The 24,968-nt window shown below is 39.0% G+C and overlaps 1 protein-coding gene across 1 annotated transcript; it reads left to right on the top strand.

The window, feature by feature from the left end:
- Positions 1–15,846, top strand: LOC117411405 (CASP8-associated protein 2-like). Its single transcript, XM_034018880.3, has 10 exons — positions 1–211; positions 1,991–2,090; positions 2,668–2,754; positions 3,038–3,144; positions 4,586–4,660; positions 4,828–4,943; positions 5,346–8,086; positions 9,938–12,554; positions 14,135–14,234; positions 14,452–15,846. The coding sequence occupies exons 2-10, from the start codon at positions 2,036–2,038 to the stop codon at positions 14,512–14,514; spliced, it is 5,961 nt and encodes a 1,986-aa protein (XP_033874771.3). The 5' UTR covers positions 1–211; positions 1,991–2,035; the 3' UTR covers positions 14,515–15,846.
- Positions 15,847–24,968: the final 9,122 nt, after the last annotated feature.

Here is a 24,968-nt window from a genome sequence, read left to right as displayed (position 1 = left end):
TGTGTATTTGCATTTCTTCTGCATTTTCTGGTTCATATATCAGAACCTCAGTTTCCGCTAGGCGGGAGGTTGTTTCTTACTGCGCCGGACCGCGGGAAAGTGTCGTAATTTCCGGTTAGGTAGGGGCTGTACTAGGGTTGGCGCGGCTGGAGTACAACACAGGATACGGCAAAACAGCACTGGGAACATAATTCAACACTTTCCTTCTTCGGTAATGTTATATTTAACCAATCTCAAGTTTTAGGGCATACGTTTAGCTAATTTGTGATAGACAGGAGACGGTTGTAAAAGTCTAATAGTAATACTATCACTAAATTGGCGTTGGTCTGTGAGGCCGCTTAAAGAAGTGTCATTTAGTTGTGTATTGGTGTAAAAATAATTACTCTTGCGTTTTAAAGTATACCTATCTATTCAGCTGTGTTCATTAAAAGTGTTTTAACGCAGTCCTATGGGTTTTAACAGTTTTTTCGGTACTATAATATAGCACTTTTTTAGAAGCGGCTCGGGTTGATAAAACATACACCTGTGTGCATCATATAGTGATTCTTTACACAGGTCGCTTTGTTTATTATTAAGACATATGCAATTGTGTGTTTTGTTTTTATTTTTTACGGTGTGAGTTTAAAAAATATATATGAATATACCGTATCTATCTATCTCTATCTATCTATCTATCTATCTATCTATCTATCTATCTATCTATCTATCTCATTCATGACAAGATTTGGTCAAAAAAGAAAAAAAACTTGATGGAAAGTATAAAAGGCCAACACTGGGGACACTAAATAACACTTTTGAGTGTCAAGGGGCCCAGGCCACAGTATTTCAGTTTGTCAGCAACAATGTAATCTATTGCTGTAGGCTTTTGTATTAAACACACACACACACACACATTTCACACGCTGTATATTTTCAATGGTATTGTTAGTTATAAACTGTTGCTATCTGACAAATAGACAATCACAGGCACGTGTTACAAGCAACAAGCTGCAAGGGCTGGCATAGAAATGTGTGTCAAACGTTTAAATCGCTGGGATGTTAATAACATTTGTATGTTTTTAAATGTGTTTCATACTGGATATTCATATACGGTTTTTAGTAGTAATTCAAATCATCGTAGAAAGTGTTAGACTTGACTGGAAACAAGGCGACAATGCAGTTAATTGTCATGGTTTTGTACAAATGCACTAAACTACAGTATGCACCCACCAGAACTTCTTATTTCAAAGTTTTTCTTTTTCATACAACTGTCCCAATGGTCTTAAGACATTTTTCGTTTGACCCAAAACCAACCTGAAACCAAGCAAACATTATGTGGATATCTGAATTTCCTGCCACTTGTCTGTTTCTTAAACACCAATTTTAAAGTCTGTAAAAAGATACCTCAATTACCTTGCACTATAGCATTTGCATATTTCCCTCTACATGTACATCTATGGCTAAAAGTGCTGCATAATCAATCTATAGAAGGAACTCATCTTTGCTTCATAAAGTAGAATAAAACCTGCTGAGTAATGTTACATTAACATATTGAATTACATAATGCATTGTAGTTTTCCATGAAAAATTGAAAAATGTGACATTTTGAAATGTAACTTGTAATACTGTACTACTATTATGGCTTCCGGTAGACTTTTGCAATATCATTTTGTAATTTTTTTGATTACAGGATGTTAAATAAAATATCTAAATTATGTTCATATAGCTTTTTATTTATTTTTTTACTTGTCTGTCCTAAAAGTGTAGGTGATGCAAAACTTTTAGCCATAGCTGTATACCCTAAGACCAGTTAGCATCCTGTAATGTCAGCTTTTCACACCTCATTACAAGCTTGTGATTAATCTACAATGCATTTGAGAACAGTTGTATCTGACACCTCTTTGTTTCCCTGAAATTGACCATTATCATAGGGTTGTGGAAGAAGATTGTGCTCCAATAAATTGCTCTAAGAAGCAGAGGGGGTTAATATCGTTGATCTTGTTAATTTCAGGACCCCAGGTGCACTTGCATGGAGAATTTGTAAGCAGTTAACAACATGGAATCCGGTTATCTTGATGACTTGTATGGTGACTTTGGCCAAGGTAGTTCTGGTAAGAAATTCCACATTTACTAACTGTAAAGACAGCAACAGAGAGCGGTTAATGGAAACAAGCCTAACGTTGACAGAGGGAGTTGATGTTCAAGAGCTGCTGTGTATTCAAATATGTAACGCATGTTTATTACTGTCTCTTGCTATATAACAATTGTTCCTGCATCTGTATTCTTCCTGTCAGTCTGTTTATCGCAAGGTAAAACAGAACAGTAGCAGCACAAATTAGCCTAAGCATCGCTCCCCAGAGCTAGACTGACACACTTCACAAAAAGGTTGATTTGGTGATACAGCCACGAGTGTTTATTGAATCACTAAAATAATACTACTTTTTTTTAATTTTTTTTCTGTGTTAATCAAGGTTTTGAGGTCTAGAAATCTAGTGTTTGTCTATAACGGTTAATTTAAATGATCGCTTGAAAAAATAAATAGAAAATGAAGCAATTTTATCGATCAGAAAGATGTACTGTGCTACAAAATTAGGTAGGTTGGTACTGAGGACCCTTTTTTTGAGGTCTTTTCGATCTTAAAGTGACAAAACACACAAGCGATGCATCATCTCCCCATGTTCCTGGCAGATTCGCCTGTGGCCTGTGACGAGAGCTCCTTGGATATTTATTCTGGGCTGGACCATGAAAACAGTCCCAGATGCAGCTCGAATGCAGGTAAATTCTGAAGTATATTCTGTATATAAATTTTGTTAAACACAATGTCCTCTCATTTCAATATCAAACTGGGGGTAGTGCCAGTTCCATCTGTAGTCTGCAATCCAGCTTGATACGAGAACTGCCTGTTCGGTGTGAATTCAACACCTTATTCGGATTGGTTTGATTGTTTGCATACAAATTAGCTTTAAAAAGCCACAAAAGTCACTAGCAATAAATTATAACCGGGCATCTTGTGTGTTTTTTAAATAACTGTAGTGAGGAATATCTGGTTTTCTTGCAGAAAAATGTGCCAACCCCTTTTCACCTCTGAGGACTAAAGATTCTTTTGATTTATATGAAGAAGTCCTTGCCGAAGAAAGGAAGGAGAGGGAAACCTCACACAGTGAGGTATGTAATCAATCAATCAATTTATTTTTATATAGCGCCTTTCATGGCACGCCATCCCAAAGTGCTTTACAAAACAAGCAAAAATTAAAACATTAATTACAACAGTTTAAATACTAACAATTCAAATATAAAATGTCTATTTTCTGTAAGCTTGGAAAAAGATTACATTTTAATAGGGACTTAAATTCCTCAAGTGTTGGAGTTTCTGACAACTGATGGCAGGGAATTCCAGAGGGAGGGACCACAAGTAGGAAAACTCCGACCTCCCAGAGCGACTCACCTGAATAAGGGAATGGTCAACAACTTCAAACTTGAAGAGTGTAGCTGACGTCTAGGAATATAGGGATGCAGCAATTATTTGTTTATTTAGCAGATGCCTTTATCCAAGGTGACTTAGAGACTAGGGTGTGTGAACTATGCATCAGCTGCAGAGTCACTTATAAAAACATCTCACCTGAAAGACGGAGCACAAGGAGGTTAAATGGCTTGCTCAGGGTCACACAATGAGTCAGTGAGTGAACCGGGATTTGAACCGGGGACCTCCTGGTTACAAGCCACTGGACCACACAGCCCCCAATTCACATAAATATGTAGGCCCTATTCCCCAAACAGCCTTAAGTCAAGAGTAACATCTTAAATGTAATACCAAACTTGACGGGCAGCCAGTGCAGATTTTCCAAAACAGGTGTAATGTGCTCAGTCCTTTTTGTACAAGTCAGTATTCGTGCAGCTGCATTTTGGACCAGTTGTAACCGGTTCACCAGGTGAGAAGGCAGCCCAATCAACAATGCATTGCAGTAATCAATACGCGATGTTGCTAAAGCATCGATCAAAATCTCAGCATCCTTCTGTAAAAGGTAAGCACGAACTCTAGCAATGTTTTGTAAGTGGTAGAAAGAAGATTTAACCACCGATGAAACATGAGACTCAAAACCAAGAATCTAAGATTACTCCCAGATTCCTGGCTGAAGTGGACACAAAAATGACATGACCACATAAGGTCAGGGATAGTGATGTTTTTTTGCTAGTGCCTATCAAAATAATTTGGGTCTTATTAGAATTCAACTGTAGAAAGTTTTTAGTCATCCAAACGACAATATCATCCAAGCAAGCAGATAACCTGGAATAAGCATTTGTAGTATCAGTAGTCAATTCAATATATACCTGTGTGTCATCAGCATATGGAAATGTAATCCATGCTTTCGAATTACATTTCCTAGAGATTAAAAAGCAAAGGGCCAACAACAGATCCCTGCGGGACACCCGATGATACGTTAGACGTAGTAGTAGAATTAGCACAATCGCAGGATACAGAATAACTAACCAACCAACACATTGAACCTCATCCTAATTATTTGGGCAGTGGCTCATTTATTACATTGAAAATACTGACATACAGAAGATTTATGTTTGTTTCTTTTCTGTTTTTCATTTGCTACAGTTGGTGGCGAAGTTGGAGAAAACTCAGACCCATGTTAAAGAATTACTTTGCAAACTACAGGAAATGCAGAATCAGGTTTGTCCATTTATAACATAAATGCTATGTAAAAGTGCAGCAGCTAATGAAAGAACAATATATATAAATGGTAAATAATTTTTTAGAACATAAGAACAGCATCATTAATTTGTTTGGATGCCTGTGTGATCTGTATTGATAGATTTATTTTTCCTCTCTCTTCACAGAACATTGGTCTGAATAATGAAAATATGCTCCTAAAAAAGAACATATCTGCACTTATCAAAACAGCCCGGATGGAAATTGTACGCAAGGATGAAGAAATCAGCAGACTTCAACAGAGGTAAAAATAATACCATAATATGCAGTGGTCTTACATCAAGAGGAGCTGATTAGTATTGTTAGTGGTCCTGTGTTGCTAGCGTCATTGCTCACAGTAGCAAAAGCTGTTCAAAAAGGTTATCTGCTCGGTGCATTTTTAAGCAGAAGATAACGTATTAACCACCAAAGTCAAACTGAGGTTGGACATTTCTGTACTGATTGTACAAGTCACAAGGAGCCTCTGGGGGTCGGTGTTCCGTATGGTATATCATTAAATAGTGTTATTCTGTGGGAGCGTTCTAATTTATATATGATTTCAGACTTTAAAGTCCTTCTTCGTCATTGACCTACAAATGACCTGATTTCCTAATTACAATGTTTCACATACTGTAATCTATACCTCTTTCTCTCTTTTTTGTTACAGGAGTGGGAGGGGTGGATTTAATCAGTATTGTCCTCGGTCTTCGCCTAACTTTCAGAGGTATGTGAACACCAGGCAAGGGAACACAGATGGCCCAAGTGGAGGGGGAGGTTCCTCTACTGACGCATCACGGGGGACCAGGAATACATGTATTCAGAGTGCTGGAGCAAATAACACCAGCCAGCTGCCAGAGAAAGCAGCTACTGGAACTGTACAAGAAGACTCTTCAGCTCACGTGCCAATCCGTCAGAACAGTATATCATCAAGTCATGATGTATTGGGATCTGATAAACCAGTCCCATGTTCTAGTGACAATTATGTTAATGATTCTAGAGACATGGAACACTTGCGCAGAGAGGCAGCTGGGAAAGTCCACAAACAAGCTACCAAGTCCTGTATGGAAACTACAGCAAAGCAACTGACTGTTACAGAAAAATGGACCACGGAGGCCCAGGAGAGCAGAGAAAGAAAGCTCAGATACCAGGAGGAACGAAATCACAACGTTAGGATTGGCATCAGTGGTAAAAAAGAGGAAAGGTCAAGAGAGAGGGAGATGGCAGGAAGAGAGTTTAAAGAGTCTGAAAAAGATAGGGAAAAGCAAAGCCGACGGAGAAGTGCGCACACTGAGAGAGAGCAGCAGAGGAGATCTGGGAAGGGAAAGAGTCCTCCACGCTCAAAGAACCAAAGTCCTCGGTTGGAGAGTTCAAGACATCTATCTAGCGAATTCAACAGTTCAAAAAATCGTCAGAAAGATACTGAACTGGTAAGCAGGAGCAGTCGGCAGGATCCGAAACACCGTCAAGACCAGGAAAGGTCAGAGAAGAGAGCCCCAGAGTCCAGCATAAAAGAAGGAAAGCACAACAGCAGTTCCTTTAGAAGCCAACATGGGGACAAAGCTGTGACCTCTTCAAGTAGAAAAGAGAAGAGCCCCACCAGAGACAGACACAGAAAAGAAGAGCGGAGGAGAGAAGAGGAGAAAAGAAACAAGGGAGACAAAAGTAAGACCGAGAGAAGGAAAGACGAGGGTAAAAGGAAAGAAGAAGAAAAGAAAGGGGACAGCAAAATAGATGAAAAAAGGAGGCATGAGGAAACAAAGCTTAATTCCAGTGTCTGCAGAAAAGACTCTGAACCCAAAAAGAAGTCTGCAAATCAAGACACAAGTGCAGAGTCTGTAAATGGGGTTCAGATCCAGGGTAGCACAGTGCAAAAACTTGCAGTCAATGATGGTCAATCGGGCCAAGAAAACAGCACAGAAGAAAATGGCAGGAATAGGAAACTCTGTTTCATGGAAACGCTTAATCTCACGCTTTCACCTGTGAAAAAACCAAAGATGTCCACCGGGGAAGGGGAGCTCGAAAAGAGGCTTTCTGGAGAGGGAGAGTTGGCGGGTGATTGTGGGGAAGCACGACAGTCAGATTTTTTTGGTGATGGATACGTTGTGCTAGATGAGGCTGAAACAAGCAGTGAATCATCAGAACAGGATAGAGAGGTTTCAGAGGTTCTCAATACTCATTCTCAAAAGACACATTCAGACTGTGTTGCAGAAATTGATTTGGAGAGTCTCCCAGCCGCTAATGATGCAGATAGTGAAAAGATCCCTTTCCCTCTTAATATGATGGAGCAAGATGTTGTATCTTTAAAAGAAACTATACAAGTAGATGCTGCTGTTGTGGATGCACCTGTCCAACCTTTGGCAGCAGACTGTGATGCTATAAAAGCTGAACTCCTAACCAAAGAACCAGAAGTGTGTGCCACAACTGCCAAGACAACGACCTGTGATGATACTGTGCAAGCTCTTGATGCTGTTGTAGGTGCTGAGGCCCACAATGATACTGATGTCCACCATGTTGCCATAGTTAGTGAGGCCCAGAAATTGATTGGAAATGACAAGACCCTTGACAAGTCAAATACTCAATTTCCCATTGTGACCTTAGAGGCTGAAGCCTGTAAAATGACTACAGATAATGAAGATCACATAGTTTTAGACATTACCGTGGGCAACGTTGCTCACGACTTTACTGTAGATACACACACTGACATTACTGCTGACACTGAGGTGCATGATATTAATGTTCAGACAAAACACAAGAGCTGTACAGCAGAAGCAGAGGCCCGGGCTGTTACCATAGGTGATGTGGCCAATACTGTTATAAACACAGCATCCCAAGATGTTACCATGGACACAGAGTCAAATAATAGTTCTACAGATTTAGTATCCAGTACTGACACCATAGAAACAGAACCGCTAAGTTCTGACAAAACTGTGATGCATGAAAACAATTTAGCAATAACTCAAAATTCAGATTACGAGGAAGACTTCACAGCTGAAAATCCAGACATGGATACGAGTTCACGGTGCAATCGGACGAAAAACAGTTTGATAAAAGAAAGCAGCAAAGCTAGGAGTGGATTGCTGTTGGCACAGCAGGAAGAAAGTAGCATTTCATCAACGTTGCAGGAATCGAGTGGAGATCTAGCCTTCGCTGATACGACCAGCTGTCATTTGCAGCCGGATTCCAGTGAATGTGACACACTGGATGCTGGGCCGTCTCATTCAGAGCCTCTGCCTAAGGGCCCTGCAGAAGTGCTGCTTCATGATGAGGATTCTATGCTGGTTGCCCTGAAAACCATCCGTCGCATTCCTGAGATTATCAGTCCCCTAACAAGCCCCGCTCGACCCCTGAAGAGAAGTCCAAGGCACGAGTGCCCAGGCAAGCCACCATATGTAAGGAGCTTAGACAAGGGTATGTATGCAAACTGTTTATTTTTTTATTGTGTTTCTCTGTTATTGATTTAATAAAACAAAAGCTTCCTTTATAAGGGGGAGGGGTATAGTGGAGGCATGTTTGGGTCTGTACAGGTGTATGTCACACTTTGCATAAGTGCTGATGGAGTTGTCACAAAGGACCTTGCTAAAGACCTTCTTTACGGCAAGTTATATCAAATGTAATTACCTCTGGGTTTATGGAGTCTGTTAATTTGACTGTCTGAGAATTGCTTGTCTACTCCTGATTTATGCAAAGGGGTTATGGAGGGTAGCTGTCTGTCTGTCTGTCTGTCTGCCTGCCTGCCTTACCATCTGCAAGTCACACTGACATTTTTACTAGGGGTGCATCGATAATCGGTAGCCTATCGGCATGGCACCGATATAAGGAAAAAAAACAGTCGGCGATCAGCAGTTTTTGTTATTTTAGCCGATAATGTACACGATATTCATGCTTGAATTTCTTCCAGCAGAGAATTAAATGTTTAGTCAGGCGCGCTTGCTATACTGAGACAGTCATTTTCCCAATGCTGTGTAACGTGCGATCAACCTGCAGTAAATATGTTTCAAAATATTTTTTGTTAAATGTCTGAAGACAACAATAGGATAGCCGAGCTGTGTGCAGCAGAACAGACTTGATGTTACATTTAATCCAACGATTAACTGCGAGTAGAATATTCTGATGCTTTTTTAAAAATGCTCTCTTTTGAATATTTTCTGCATCCAAACAGCAAAAGATATCCTCTTAGTTAGCGCAGAGTGCTGGGTCGTTACATTAATAATACTATTACACAATGTACTTCAAAATGGCCTTTTGTAATTTACTTTTATAATCTGCATTGGTTGCGGGTGTATTCAGCGGCATTTTGAAGCAGACATTGATTACTGTGTCGTCTTTTGTTAAGTAACAAATTCGTTTGACTGAATTTTGTAACCGGAAATAATATTTTTGACCTCCTTTTTTTATTTTGATTAAGTGAACAATGTAAGTTGTGCTGCATTTTAAGCAGTGTGTGCTTAAAATACAAATGTAACAAAAGGTGTCGTAGTTGACGTTGCGTGGGCTACATTTCTTTTCTACTGTACAGTATAGGTAGAAATTATAATGCGCAGTGTTTGACATCAAGCAGCTGTAAAAGTTAGTCACATTATATATTTTTTTCTGCAGAAGTGTTTTTACTAGTACAAATGCAAAATGTTAATTTTGTGTGACTGTTGTAAAACAAATGTATAAATTGCTGTCAGGCACACAATATAATACTATGTTGTTCTTTGTATTCGTTTTCTGAAGTAAATGCAACAAATAAACAATACCTGTTAATTTGTCATAAATACAAGAAGTAAACGGTATTTCATTTTTTTAACATTTATAATGATAAAACAGTTTAAATATAGGCCCTGTGTCGATATGGGTAGATGGCTATCGGTATCGGCCAAGAAAATCTTTATCGGTGCACCCCTAATTTTTACAAATATCTTGAAGCACTTATTCAGTTCTGATTAAACTTGGTCTGGATATATTTTAGTAAAGCTATTGAGTGTATTAGAGGCTGAGAGTATATGAAAGCACCTCTCCATCTGTCTATGCCAAACTTACATTTCTACTGTACATGCAGTGTGTATAAGGGCATGGCGATCAACTGTTGTGTGTTCATTTTGTTTTTACAGCAATGGCAGGGGATGAATGTCACTGGATGTTAATTTATTTACAGTATTTAAAAAACAAAAAAATTGTATTAACCAGAGTCAACACGTTGATTTTAAATCTTTTTCATTTTATTATATTTTTTTTGTATACAGCACTAATTCTTTAACTTTATTTTTATTTAAGAATTATCTGGCATTCTTAAAAGCTTCACTCCAGAAACAAAAATTATGGAAGTGAACAAGGAGAATCAGGAGCCAGAATGTAGCTCTCTGGAAGAGACAAAGGAAAATGGAAGCTCCTCGTCATCATCTGTGAAGGATGAATTAGAAGAAGGAGAAATTGTGAGTGACAACGAGGAAGAAGAGAAGCAGGTGGTGATCCCCTGTACTCGCCAGATAAAAGAGAGTCCTGGGCTTGTGAAGAAGCCAAGCAGTCCTAAGGCTAGAACCCCAGCTAAGCAGGTCAAACCAGCAGCTTCGCAAGGCAACATTGCAAAGAAAAGCAAAACCAACTCAACAGCAATAAAAAACTCTCAGTCCCCCTCAAACAAATCCCCTTCAAATAAGAGACGCTTTCAAACTGTTATGACATCTTTGTCAAGCTCAGATCCTTCCTCTATACACGAGGTTATGGACATGCTAAAGTTTATACGCAAGCAAATAAGGAAAAAGTACATGAAGCTGCACAAAAGCTTTCCGGCGAAAACATTCTACAACGTCATTCAAATGTCCCTTTTGGAGTTCACAGAGTTTGTTAAGAATCTAAACTGCTCCAAACTGTCCAACTCGGAACAGAACTTGAAGTCCCAACTCTGCAAGATCATTACAGCGATGCTGAAGCAGATTTCCAACAACGGTATTGTCAATCGCATCTTTGAGCAGAAGGCTCCCAATCTCAAAAGCAAGCTCTGGATCTTTGTGGAGCAGCAATTTGACTTCTTGTTCAGAGAACTGCAGGCTGCTCTGATTAATCTGTGCGAATGTGCTGATCTGGGGCAACCTTCAGATGAGAAGGGAAAGAAGGATAAAGACCATATGAAGAAAGAAACTAAGGAGGACAAGAAGACGCCGATCAAATCGCCAAAGACCCCGGTCAACAAAGCGAAGAGGAAGGCCTTAGAGACTGAACCAAAGTCTGATTCGAAAAAGCAGAAAAAGTTATTTAAGTCCCCAAACTTTAAATCCTCAAGTACTGGCTTAGGAAGTAGGGGCAAAAACCTAAATAACTACAAGGAGGATAAAGCAAAACATGATATAGAGTCATCGAATAAGGTTTTCAAACAAAACCCTGGCTTGTGTACTGTTAATACACGAAACACAGTGGAATTGCCTAAAAAAGATGTTGCTCCCACAATAAACCCAGCCACTTTTACCCCAAGGAAACCTTTAAATGTCCCTGACAAATCAGATTTCAGTTTTGAAATCTTAACAGAGCAGCAGGCATCCAGCCTGACTTTCAACCTGGTCACAGACTCTCAGATGGGGGAGATCTTTAAGTGTTTGCTGCAGGGGTCTGACCTGCTGGAGCAGAGTACTTCTGGGGTGGAGAGCCACAGCTGGCTGGTTGGGACTCCTCGGAAGGCAGCTCCTGGTGAAGAGAAGTTGTTCATGTTGCCCACCCCGAGCAAAGCTTTAACACCGATGAAAGTCTCAGCCGCTACCCCTTGGTCTGTTATCAGTCCTGAGAAATTCCCTGCTTTTGGTGGAAGAATTGGGCTACCACTGAACCCAGCTGTGTTAGATGAGAGCTGTATGTTGGAAGTCCCTTGTGCTAATTCGGTGGATACAGAAGCCACATGTTCCTCCCTTCCACAGTGGTCAATCTCTCATTCTATGTTGACAGAAGACCTGGCGGTTTCCCTCACCATCCCTTCCCCACTAAAATCAGACAGTCACCTGAGCTTTTTGCAGCCACAACACGAGGAGGTCACGGCTGTTCCGGATAGCGTCCTCAGTGCCCATTATAGTGAAGATGCCTTTTGTGATGGGGAGGATGCCACTGAGCAGGACATCCACTTGGTGTTGGATTCAGACAACTCCAGCAGCAGCTCCGATAGCAGCACCACCTGGCCCAGCCAGGCCATTCCACCTGGCTTCCAGTTCAAACCCCATCTGCCAATGCAGGCCGTGGTTATGGAACGATCCAACGACCACTTTATTGTTAAAATCAGACACACGTCTACCAGTGTCCCCTCAGAAACTGAGCAGAAGTCTCTGAGCAGTGAGAGTAAGTTACTTGAACCCTTGGAAGATAAGGAAATGCAACCGTGCACAACAAATGCAAATGCAGCTGTGGCAATTTGCAATGGGACTCCTGGCAAAACGGTCATAAACGCTTTATGTGACAACACAGATTTGCATTTAGGTAAGGAGAGTTCTTCAAAGGTATTAAATTCAATGAATAGTCCTGCTTCTAATCAGTATACCAGAACATTATCAGGAACTGAGGAGGACGATTCTTCTGATCAGGGGGCTTCTCAGAACTGCTCGCTGCCGATTGGGCGATCCCAAGACCACAGTGAGTCTGAGCAGTGCGGTGCGGAGTGCTCTGGCAGCAACAAGCGGAAGAGGTGCCATTCTGAGCCCGCTGCAAAGAAACCAAAAAGAGACCCGACCCCCGTCTGCAAAGGCAAGAGGAAAAAGACAAAGAAGTCTGAAGAAAGAAGCAGTCATTCTAAAAAAGGAGGAAAAACCCCCAGCATAAAGAAGTGTAGAAGATCCTTTCCTGCACAGTCACCCAACAGCCTGTCAGCCAAGAATGTCGTCAAAAAGAAAGGAGCGGTTTTGGTAGCATGGACAAGGTAAATACATTTATAAAGCTGTTTTCTCTCATCACCCTAACAACATCAGTCTTTTCATTTTCATTTAATGTGGCTAGAAATCCCAAGTAGAAGGCAGGGGGTATGGGGGTCCTCCCCCAGTGTGGCTGCAGGGCAATGCCCCCCACTGAAAATGAATTGCAGGGATCTAAAACTGCCTATCCTGGGCCTAAATATGTGCAGTAATAGGGACCCAAAATTCAAAAGAAGTGTAACTTTGTTTATTTTTTTATGATTTTAGCAATCAAGATTTAAAGAGCAAGCAAAAGTTACTTATGTGTCTATGAAAAGTAATTACAAAATAATGTTATATTAGAATTTTAAAACCACAAACTTGTCTTAGCAGTACATTTTAAAATAAGTGAAGTCCACATATTTTTAAGCAAACTCAGTTTGGTTTTGCAATAATTTATTACACCCAGAAGGACCAAACCAGACACCAATGAAATAAAGAAATTGTATTTCGGGCACAAAAACAAACAGTCACATAATATAGATACCATAATACCAAGTGAGACAGAAGAGAAAAATGTGAAGCAATTTCTAAATTAAAGACACAAGATATGAAGCAGTATTAATTGGTAGTACATTTGAACACAGAAAAGGTAAGCCATAAGCTGTATTTTGTGTTCTATTTTTTCATGTATTCCATTTTTTTATTTCATACAAAAAAAACAAAAACAAGACCCATTTTAAGTTTCTAAAAATATTAATGGAACCAACCAGTCCTTACAATTATTTTTAGTCTCCCGTGTCGCTGTTTCCGAGTGTGAGAACTACTGAGTGTGAGAATGCGCAAGTGCATTAATAAATAATATATTTAAAAAATGTATTATACAGTTTCATAACTCTGCTGTACAGTTACTGACTCGGGTACAGTATATGATTGTACAGTGCGGCCTTCATCATCAACATCACTTGTCAGCTCGAAACCGATTGGTCCATCGAGATTCACGGTCTCCATGGAAACATAAGCCCGGAAACTAAATGCCCTCGGAGAAGGAATGTTTTACTTGACTTGCATACGTAATGAATTGTGGAAATTACCGCTATTTCATTGGAAGAAAATAAAGATTTTGAATACTATTCAGTGAACATTTCCAGCCGGCGGCCAGCTAAATTGCCAAAGAAGATGGCAATTTAGCTGGCCGCCGGCTGGAAATGAGAAGGCTGTAACATTATTTAGTGTCTCTTTTGGGGGAGCTGATGTCTGTGTACAATGATTCTTGGCTTGGTGTTTCACACCTCCAAAGAGAAAAGTCTGTTTCGCAAGTTCAGTAATAGCACTTCGTGGTTTTTTCGGAAAGCTAACAGTGTGATAAAGCCACACATTATTGCACAGATTCACTAACCGTGTGCGACGTTTGCTCTACTTGTTTAAGTGGTATTTATCATTAGTCTTTTGCATGTTGGGTCTCCTTGTTTTTTACTGACCCTTCTACCGGTTTGTTTTATTTACAGTTCCACATTGACGTTTTATATTTCAGTTCAGTCAGCATGCTCATGTGATGGTGTCACTTTCTGTCGGGCTCATTGATTTCTTTGCTCCTGCTATCACACAGGGATGATGACCGGGCTATTCTGGTTGACATCAAGAAGCAAGGGGCTTCGGAAAAAACCTTTTGCTCACTGGCCTCCAGGTTAAACAAGTCTCCATCTCAGGTAAGAATCAGCCTGGGTTTGCTTTAATTTACTTGATGAGCTGGAATAATTTCAGAATTTATTTAAGATCTTTTTGGACTGTGCTTGAAATCTTTCCATTCTTTTCCTGCACTGTGCTTTGAGGAGGAGGAGGAGGAGGAGGAGGGTCTATTTTTGTGTGTGGTTTTTTTTTTGTCCTGGATTTTTTTGTTGTGATTTTTATTTATTTTTATTGCAGGTTTATGAGAGGTTTGGCCAGCTGATGAAACTGTTCAAGAAGACTGAAAAAATGAACAGCTGAAAATCTTCATTGGACAGTGCTTTTAGTTGTTGAACTGTGTGAAATGCACAGAGTTTGAAGGTACTGGCTCATACGTGCAGGTAAAGAACTGGGCAGTGTGCCTCTGTGCTTGTACCCTCTGCATTCCAGTGGTGTGTGTAGAGAAGAACATAAACACCTGGTGAGTATGCAGCCGAGATCCAGATGGGCACTGGATCCAGGTGTTAATCACACTGCCCGGGGGCCTGTCTGCATTAGTGATGAGGATAGGCTACAGACCCAGAGCTGCTTAGGGACACACAAGAGGTGATAGCCAATGGGAGCTCAAGCAGTCCCATTTTATTTTCTCCTGCTTGTGGTTGGTGTTTGAAGCCTAATTATGACAGTTTTCAGTTTAAGGGTTACTTAATACCCTGTAGTATTTACTGAAAATGATAACCTAACATTTTCTCTCTCCTATGATTTATTTTACATAATCACTTTTTTTTTAATAATAATGAGACTTGAAATTCAAAAATGAATGGTTGCATTGGATGAGACATTATTGGGTACTGTACTCTGTGGGTTAGAAGATTCCTTGCAGACCTCAGTTGTATCCTCTTCCAGTATTGACACCATGCACAGCGGAGCGATGCACCAGTAACTGGAAGTGAAGGAACTAAAATGTAATACAATTATCTGTCCAGAAGCAAGCTCTACCTCAGCAATCACTGCGATCCCAACAGTAAGACGGTGTATAGCGTTGGGAGAAGTTATGCTAATGAAATGTAACAGGGCGCTTGGTAAATGTATGCAATAACTGATTATAGGAGATTCATCGGTGAGCCCATTTTCAGTTAAACATTTGTCTTTTTTAAAACACTGTACAGTTTTAGAAAATGGCTGTGAAGCCTAGATAAATGAACCCATCCACCAATATTAGGACAATGCACCAGAATTAAACTGTGGATTTTATTTATTTATATTTTTGTTACACGACCACCCCTCCCTCTCTTGTACAGTGTTTTCTAGACATATTCATTGATGTACTGGGGTCAGTATAAAGTGAAGATTTCATTCAAGGTATCACGATTTTCTGATCCATACTGCTAATGTAAAACATTGTAAATGTAGGGTTTTTTTTATTTATTTTATTACTTTTCTTTTATTTTTATGATGACTTTGTTTCTACTAAATCTGGCTACAAGTAAAACATGTACAGTTTAAGTTGTAAATAATGTTCTTAATTTATTTTTCCTTCCATTGTGCAGAGTATTCTATGTATTAACATGTCCCATTTTAATGTTGATGTAATCTTCTTAAAGGCACAGAAGTCCTCATTGTCCAACTTTCATATAAAGTTTATAGCTGACATGTTCCCGTCTTGTGTTGTCTTTACGTGAACATACCCGTCTCCTTTAAAAAGTGCTGTCCCTCCTATCTTCCTGCTGGTGCTTGCACTGACTAAAGCCAGTTCTCCAGCTGGCCCATAGCATTGTGTGGGCCTTTGAAAGGCCTTATTGACACCAGTATCTTCTCATCTGACATACATTAAGGCCCAAATGAATGCAATTTGTCTGTCCATATTGTATTTTAATAATTGCTTTTATTTGCCTCTGGGTAACGTGATTATGTGACTAGCTCCATGGCTTTCAGCAGTAGGTGTGTTTAGCCTATCGGAAGAGTGCAGAGCTTGAAATTGTCCCCACCACATCCACACTAACAGTTGACAGGGAGTGCCAGTAAGAGTCATTTTAATACACGATTTGAGACTCTGTTTTTGCAGTAGTGGCGTATCAATACAAGTCTGGATCTAAAATATTTTGAGAAATTAAATTGCCCCAAAACAATACATGGTGTACTCAGCATACATATTTTCAATAAAACGCATCACCTTATTATTGTCATGCTTACAATCTATATATTACATTAAGTGGTGTTAAAACAATCATGCAACGATTTCCAAAGATGCTGTCGTATAGCAGTGTGTCGGTCCATTCCTTAATGGAGAACCAATGTGATAGTATGTCAGATCTACCGTGTCTACAGAGACACTTAATGCACAATAGATTCAAGAAGTCTACCATTCATTTGAACGAAAGGTGAATGAAGCCAATGGCTCTTAAAATAGAACACCAGGCAGTTGGCTATGAAATAGGACATGACTCCTTGATCATTTTGCCTGGCTGTACAAAACCGTATAAATTGGGAACTAGATTAGCCATATATTATTATTTATTTATTTATTTATTAGCTGATGCCCTTATCCAGGGCGACATCCAGTTGTTACAAAGTATTGCAATACAAAACATCACATTACAGATAATACCAGTTATACAATACAATAAAATAAGTAGTAAGTAAGCAAATTCAAGTGGGAGAAAATAAAAAATATATTTTTAAGTTTAACTGCTCTTATGACTGAGAGCAGTTAAACTTAAAAATATTTGGTTATAAGAGTAAATTCCATTAACAGCAAGTAGTCAGTACAAGAAATGGATAACATAATTTTGGTTTAAATTTTTCAAACCATAAACTTTAAACTGGATTTAAAAATGCTTTATATACATTTGAGACTGTTACCATATTAATTTATGTAAAATGTGTAAATAATACCATTGCTAATAAAAAATATATATATCTGTAATGGAGGCATATTGATGGCACCAGTAAGTGCGTGTTAGGCCCTGGGGTGCAGGGCAGTGTTTGTAAAGCACTTGCACTATGTTGATGCACTGTTTTCAATGTCTGATTGGCAATTCTTTCTCCAGGGCTCAATCCAGTCATCTGATGATCAATCTCTATATATTCTGAATGCTGCATTACCAAAGTTTGGGGAAACATTTGGCAAAGCTATGTTGAGAGTAAAGGTGATCTGTCCAAGCTGAGTTGGATGGAAAAATTATTTAGATCTGGAAGAGATCAAACTACAGAACATGTACTGTCCAGTGGAAATTTATAATTTCTAGAAATTTCTCAAAAACAAATAATTACAGGAAAAGTCTTTTGTAGCAAAAGTTTTGCTTTTGTGGATGAGGGAAAAGTTAAAAGAAATTATTTATTTCAGCATTTGTTTCAAAAGTATTCATGTCCTGATAAGGAAAATGCAACTCATAGCTAATTGAGGCAACTTTAGCAACAATAACCTCTTTTAACATTAGGATATTTGTCAATGAGCTTTTGCATGATTGTTTAATGATTTTTTGACCATTCTTCAAAGCAAAATTCAAATTCAAATTTCGAGGACTTCTCTTGTGCACACAGCCTCCTTCAACTCGTACCAAAAATTCTCATTTGGGTTTAGATCGGGACTTTGACCAGGCCATTCCAGAACCTTGATTTTATTCTTCTTTAACCATTCTGAAGTAGATTTTGATGTGTGCTTTGATCGTTGTTGTGTTGGAACGTCCAGTTGCGCTTTAAACCAAGTTTTGTAGCGCTTTAAACCAAGTTTCCTCTTTTCCCTCTGGACACTTATCACTCTTCCTTAAATGCACTTTACTTGCTGTTATCTGCTCCCTATTTTACTGCATTTAATCACGTTCTTTAGAGTACTGTAATCTGACAAGTGCCATTTAATCTGTAGTATTTTGTATTTAATTATCCTGATGTAACTATCACATCCGTTATTGAATCGTATTTTGTCATAGACTTGTACTTGCTAGAACCGAAGTCATTGTATTTTATCTTGCTCTTAATTGTATTAATACTTGTACTGTGATTCTTGAAATGTATTTTTGTTTACAACTGTTAGTCGCCCTGGATAAGGGTGTCTGCTAAGAAATAAATAATAACAAAAATAGTGGAGGGTTTCAGGTGATTGGTCAATATCTTTTGGTATGCTATGGAATCCATTTTACCATGTATTGGAACTAAATTTCCTGTGCCATTAGAGGAAAAACAGCCCCATAGAAGGATATTACCACCTCCATGCTTGACAGTAGGTGTGGTGTTCTTTTCTTTGTGCGCCTCACCAGACTTTCTTCAAACGTAACGACTATCGGCGTGACCAAATAGCTTGACTTTTGTTTCATCACTCCACAAAACCTTTGACCAGAACTCATATCCATCATTCAAATGCCATTTTGCAAACTAAGCAAATGTCCTTATGATGTTTTCCTAAGAGTGGCTTTTTCCTTGGCCTGCGACCATTGAGACCGTTATGACAGTACAGTACTTGTACTTCTTGATAATAGAAACAATAGTTGAAATTGGGATACTCAAATGCTTGGAGATCTTCTTGTATCCTTCTCCAGCTTTATGACAATAAATAATGTTCTGCCTAAGGTCTTCTGATAGCTGTTTACTTTTTTCCCATATTGACTTGGTAATGACAGCAATCATCCTATGCCTAACCCTTTTATACTCTCTAAGGATGTTCACCTACAATCCAGCATTCTAGACCTTTCTAGAATTAGGTTCTGCATTACCATATTGAAATTTCTAGCACATTGTAGACAATACTATCATAGCATCAAAGGGTATGAATACTTTTGAATGATCATTTTTTGGCATTTTGGGGAAAAAAAGACTGAAAGAAATAAATTATAGACATCTTTTTTTCCTCATCCACAAAAGCAAAACTTTTGCTACAATTCTTTGTTTTCGAGAAAAAAGAAAGTCTGCAGGTGGCTGTTAAAGATTATCTCAATTGCAATGAACACAATGTAACAGCAGTCTGCACCATTGAAGTGTGTAAAATTGGTACAAAGTCCAACAGTTCTTCAAACTAAGTTCACAACTTGTCTATAAAAAGTAAATGAGTGAAATGTTAATTGTATCTTAAAATTAATACATTTGTAAATGTATCACTAAAACCATTCTTGATGTATATGAAGAATTCCATTCCACATTCTGATACTAAACTGTGACTGGTCCTGCTGAGTCAAGGCAGGATGCAGAAGGGCAGAACCAGCTGACGATGAGCAGCCGCCAAAGGCACTGCTGAGGGAGCAGCTGGAGGCGTGGGCGAGGCGTATAGAGAGACAGGAGCTGCCGTCCTCGGCCAGGGGAGTAGTGTCCATCCCGAGAGCCAGAGGAGGTCCCAGATTAGGAGGAGTTGCCTGCCCGAGGGCTAAAGGAGGAGCACCTTACTTGTACTGTGATACTTGAAATGTATTTGCTTACGATTGTAAGTCGCCCTGGATAAGGGCGTCTGCTAAGAAATAAATAATAATAATAATATAACATGAATATGAAGATCTTAACTTTTTACTTACAGTATGAAAACAATGAAAAAAACTAGTACTAACTTATATATGACAGCATAGAGATAAAACTCTAAGATTGTGGCCTTCCGTACAACTAAACACACATCTCAGTGTTAGGATCATAAGCGAGCACAATCTAGTGTGAAAGCTATAGGCACTGTGACAACCAACTGAATAAATTGCCACCAGTTTCATCCAAGCATTACACGCAAAAGAGAATATTCCTCCATCTAGGAGAGCAACCACCAAGAAAAGGTGTTAAAACCAAGCCTCGCCCAGGACAACTGGAAGCTGCTAGAGACTGGAAAATGCTGACAGATGTTGGTCAACGGCTTATTTTTCCACCAGAGATTGCCACCACTAACCTTTGACCAGACATTGTCTTGTGGTCTGGATCAGCACGCCTTGTTCATCTGGTAGAGTTAACAGTGCCATGGGAGGATGCTGAGGCATATGAGAGGAAGAAACTTTGGTATGCTCAACTAGCTGCTGAAGAAGAACAGCGAGGATGGAGAGTCCGGGTTTACCCAGTGGAGGTGGGTTGTCGAGGATTTGTGGCAGAATCTACAACCCGGTTTCTCAGAGACGTCGGATTCAGTGGTCAAGAGTTGCATCGCACAGTGAATAACTTATCTGTAGCAGCAGAAAGGAGCAGCAACTGGGTGTGGTTGAGACAGAAAGATTCTGGCTGGGGATCTCAAGTGTTGATGTGCCAGGGAGGCTAAATAAGCCGATCCCTGGAGCCAGCATTACGCTTCAGCCATCAACACCAGGCAGAAAGATATCTACATCATCAGATGGAAAGAAACGCAAATGGATGGAGATGCAGATGGAGCACATTAGTTTACTGTAAAGCTACATCTTAGTTGGTGCTTATCTTGGCGAGAGCCGAGTTCAAATCAGCATGAAGTGTTAAGTGTTTTTAAATGACCCTGCCCCAGTAGGCCTATTGAAAAATACTGTAATGCTCGACAATAAGTTGTTCTGAAAGGGCGGTGATGAGAATAACCAGGCAGAAATAAACACATACATACATAAATAAATAAATAAATAAATAATAACAAAAAAATTCAATTTTTTGCAAAACATTGTCAACAAATTAACCCCTGAGCATTAGCAAATCCTGTTTTTTTCATTTTACATTCTAAATTACGTAAGAACATAAATTACAAAGATATTTTCCTAGCTTCAGCGTCAGGAAAGTCCTTTATCAAATCTGAGTATTCTAAATTCTTGGCAACTTCACTCCAATTTGACAGTTTTGAGTCATCGTTGAGCGCAAATATGTCTTGATTAATTTCAGCCTGGAAAAGCTGCACTCACCAGAAGCAACAGTCACTGGAATGATCTGTCGGCTCATCTGTTTCCATGTATGTCCTGCAGCATTTTCATAGGACTCATAATTGCGAGGTGCTGACATGATGAGCTGCAGCGTCAGAGGTGCAAATCATTTAGAAAATTGGTGCTAAACAGTAAACTGCTTTGAAAGTTTAGCACCAGAGAGCCTACTGGTGCTAAATTATCAACCCCATATCTAATCACACCCCTGCTTCTGATGCAGAAGCCATGCGTTAACGACTGCCATGGTAATGCTGTGCCACCAAATGTACAAATACCACCTGCGGGACTTGAGGGAGAATGTAAACAGAAAGCAGAGCATGTCTAGCAGGTCAATACCTCCCATGAATTTGTTGTATTCACTCACTATTGCTGGCCTAACAACATCAACATAGGTCGTCTTCTTTCTGCCCCAGTTTCGAAGTTTGCTATGTGGCTCAACACCAACAAATGAGGATACAAGATTAACAGGCTTGCTGTCATACCAGCTAACATCAATTCTGTTGTGCTTTGTTTCAACCTTGTAGTCACACGAACCTCTTCCCTGTCGTTGTAGCTCCTTTTCAAGTCACAGTTCTTCATCCTATTTGTGTGCACAATACTAACATAGTAAATGCCCCTTTCCTTCAATTTTTGAATCAAAGGCATTGATGTGAAGTGGTTATCCGCATATACCTTGTGGTTCTTTCCTGATGGTAGAGTAGATGTGAGCTGCAACACAACATCTTCAGATGAACCAGCCTCAGATGTGCCTTCTTTTCCTGCAGAACCTTGGTATACATCAAAATCATAGAGGACTCCTGAAACTCCTGCTTGCCCCAGGCATATAAACCCTGGGGCCACTTTTGCCTTTGAAGGACACCATGATTTCATCCACTGAGTTACATTCTTCAGGTGTAACCTGCAGAAAACTGTGTCTTAGTTACAACCATGGCCTTAGTTTCCACATTGTATGTTTTTGTTTTTCTTCAGATACCTCATTGTTGTCAGTGAAGTGTAACATGGTCACCAGTTTCTCAAAGCGATTCCTGGACAGCACATCTGCTACAGGATTGTAGCTGGTTTCATTCTCCCAGTAGGACCTCACACTTGGCATTTGCACAATCCCTATGTACTGGTAATAGACAGACATGTGGTCTGAACACTGTAATGATTCGTTTTTTTTCATCATCGCAGAAAGCATGTCATCATTGACAAATTGCTTGAAGCAGTGATATGGAGTGAAAGTATCAGCATCTTCTGGTGGTGCGTTAACAGACTGGAAAATAGTGTTTCTGGAGGATCAAATTTACTCCTCCTCCAGCGATACTCAGTTCTCTGGGGTGCAAGACCTGGCTGGACATCAGCATCTTCACTAGGGTCTTTAGCAGTTTCAGAGGGTAGATCATTAGCATCTTCTTTGGTCTTTAGCAGTTTCAGAGGGTAGATCATCAGCATCTTCACTAGGGCCTTTAGCAGTTTCAGAGGGTAGATCATCATCATCTTCACTAGGGTCTTTAGCAGTTTCAGAGGGTAGATCATCAGCATCTTCACTAGGGTCTTTAGTAGCTTCAGAGGGTAGATCATCAGCATCTTCACTAGGGTCTTTAGCAGCTTCAGAGGGTAGATCATCATCTTCACTAGGGTCTTTAGCAGCTTCAGAGGGTAGCTCATCAGCATCATTATCATTATCAATATCATATGTCTTGATCTCGAAGTAGAGTAGTAACTTCATCAACATCATCATCTGAAGTGTTTTCAAAGACGCTTGTGTTACCGTCAGACTATTTGGTTCAAGACATCTTCAACTGAGAATTTTTTTTATTAGTGACATCTGAAACAAATATACACCACAAGCAGTGACTACCTAGACCAAACCACTGAATTTTCTAAATGTAAAAAGTAAATTACCTAATTACATAAACACATGTATAATAACTATACTTACTTCCCACTGTATCATATTTGATACGCGTATATACAAGTAACTATATATATATAAAAAAAAAATTTTTTAGTTGGTTTATTGATGTTAAATACATTCTTTAACTATTCAATTAAATAATTTAATTCACAACATGCATTTGTACGCACCACAGTTTTGTATAGAGATGATTTTAATCAAGTGATTTTTCTCTTCCTGCGCAAGCCATGAGAAACTGATTCCCATAGCAACATTATGAAAACTCAGTGTCATTTCCGCCATGGGGTGGCAGCAGAGCTGTTGCTAGGAGTCTGTGAAATTGATATGATATGCTAAGCAGGGCATTATGGTAAACATAACAGCATCACGCTTTCAGACAGAGAACAATGATCAAATATGCAATAAGTTACCTACACAGCAGACACAATAATATAGTGCAATGTGTTTGTTTTACTTGTAATACATAAGATTCACATTATTACATTTCTCTCTTTTACAGAAAGCTTTCAAGAAATGTTAAACTTTTTATTTCAAAATCTGTGTCAGTGTCTGTCTTAGCAGTAAAATGCTCAGCATAATGTTTATTATTATTATTATTATTATTATTATTATTATTATTATTATTATTATTATAACAGAACTCTACTGTGTTAGCATTAAAATGTTTTTACCCAAACCATAATCATAATGGCCATTAGCACATGTGATTTATACTTCTTAAATGTACTTTTGCTCTATTGCCACAAGGGGCAGCATTCGCTCGCCACTGTGACTGACCTGATGAAAAATCAACCTAAAAACATCAGCCTGAAGAAAATGCAACTTGTTTTGTTAGAAATCATGAACTTAAGCATAAACATTACCTGTTACCACTGAGTGAAACACCCTGACAAATAAAAACACAAACGCTTATGATACATAATGATATGTTCTTTATTTCATTAACAGAAATGGTGTCTAGACAAAAAAAAAAAAAAAAAGAAAAAAGAAAACACTAGCAATTCAAATGAATGAAAACAGGATTTTTTTTTTGTTTTGCACAATACTGTATTTACATCAGGTTTAAGAAGTCTTTAAATCCATTAGGGTCATAGCATTCTGAAAACAAAACAAAAAAAGAAGTACAAATTCTTAGTAACAGAATAAGCATTAACAGCTATCTACTGACCATATATAAACACAAAAACACAGTCTTCTAGAAAGAAAGAAAGAAAAACGACCTTGGAGACTACAAGCCTAGAACTAATACATTAAAAAATGATGCACCAAATTTTACTAATACATTAATCCCATAGAATCTGTGTAAAAAGCATGTAGAAAAAACACCTGATGCAATTTATTGATACAGTCATTGACCGGTTATGAGAGGTATGAAGGATTTTACAGGTAGATAAGTGTGAAAAAGTCCATACTGCTGAGCTGGGGCAGGGCTTTGGAGCCCCTGCACACTGATTTCACCCTGTTGTGAATATGGCCGTGAAAACTGTAAGGCAAAATTTGGAGGTGCATTCTAAAACAAACCCATGTCAAGTCAGGCTGTGGCACACATGGAAATGACTACTAAGTGGCCTCTTACAGTCGATACAGAACATTACTTGCACAGAGAATACCGAATTCCCACAGAAATGACACAAGTTAGACACAGGGCACACATTTCCCTTTCAAATCATCTCTGGTGTTTTGTCTTCCAAGAGAGGACACTGGTATAACGTTTAGCAACCAGATTCCAACAATCAGAATGCTCCTAATAAAGCCAGTGGAAATGCAAACTTGATAAGCAGGTTTATAAACATGCGAGCTAGCAAATGTGACTCCATTTCTACTCACCCTGCATTTGCAATTTACAACCTTGCTTCTCATTTCTGTCTTTTGCAGCATATATATATATATAAAACAAAATCTCTTAATATCAGCCCACTTCATAAGCAGCGTTGAGTTTAGTGAATTACATCAAGGTTGCAGTTCATTTAATTCTCACATAACAGGATATATATATATATATATATATATATATATATATATATATATATATATATATATATATA

Source organism: Acipenser ruthenus, chromosome 6, assembly GCF_902713425.1.
Source record: "Acipenser ruthenus chromosome 6, fAciRut3.2 maternal haplotype, whole genome shotgun sequence".
NCBI classification, from domain to species: domain Eukaryota; kingdom Metazoa; phylum Chordata; class Actinopteri; order Acipenseriformes; family Acipenseridae; genus Acipenser; species Acipenser ruthenus.
This window is presented reverse-complemented; position numbering and strand designations above follow the sequence as displayed.

Bases quoted from the DNA above. Each gene is read 5' to 3' on its own strand.
- LOC117411405 (XM_034018880.3), top strand. From the start codon at position 2,036: ATGGAATCCGGTTATCTTGATGACTTGTATGGTGACTTTGGCCAAGGT. The intron at 2,091-2,667 runs GTAAGAAATTCC...TGTTCCTGGCAG, and splicing joins CTTTGGCCAAGGTAGTTCTG to ATTCGCCTGTGGCCTGTGAC. The intron at 2,755-3,037 runs GTAAATTCTGAA...GTTTTCTTGCAG, and splicing joins CAGATGCAGCTCGAATGCAG to AAAAATGTGCCAACCCCTTT.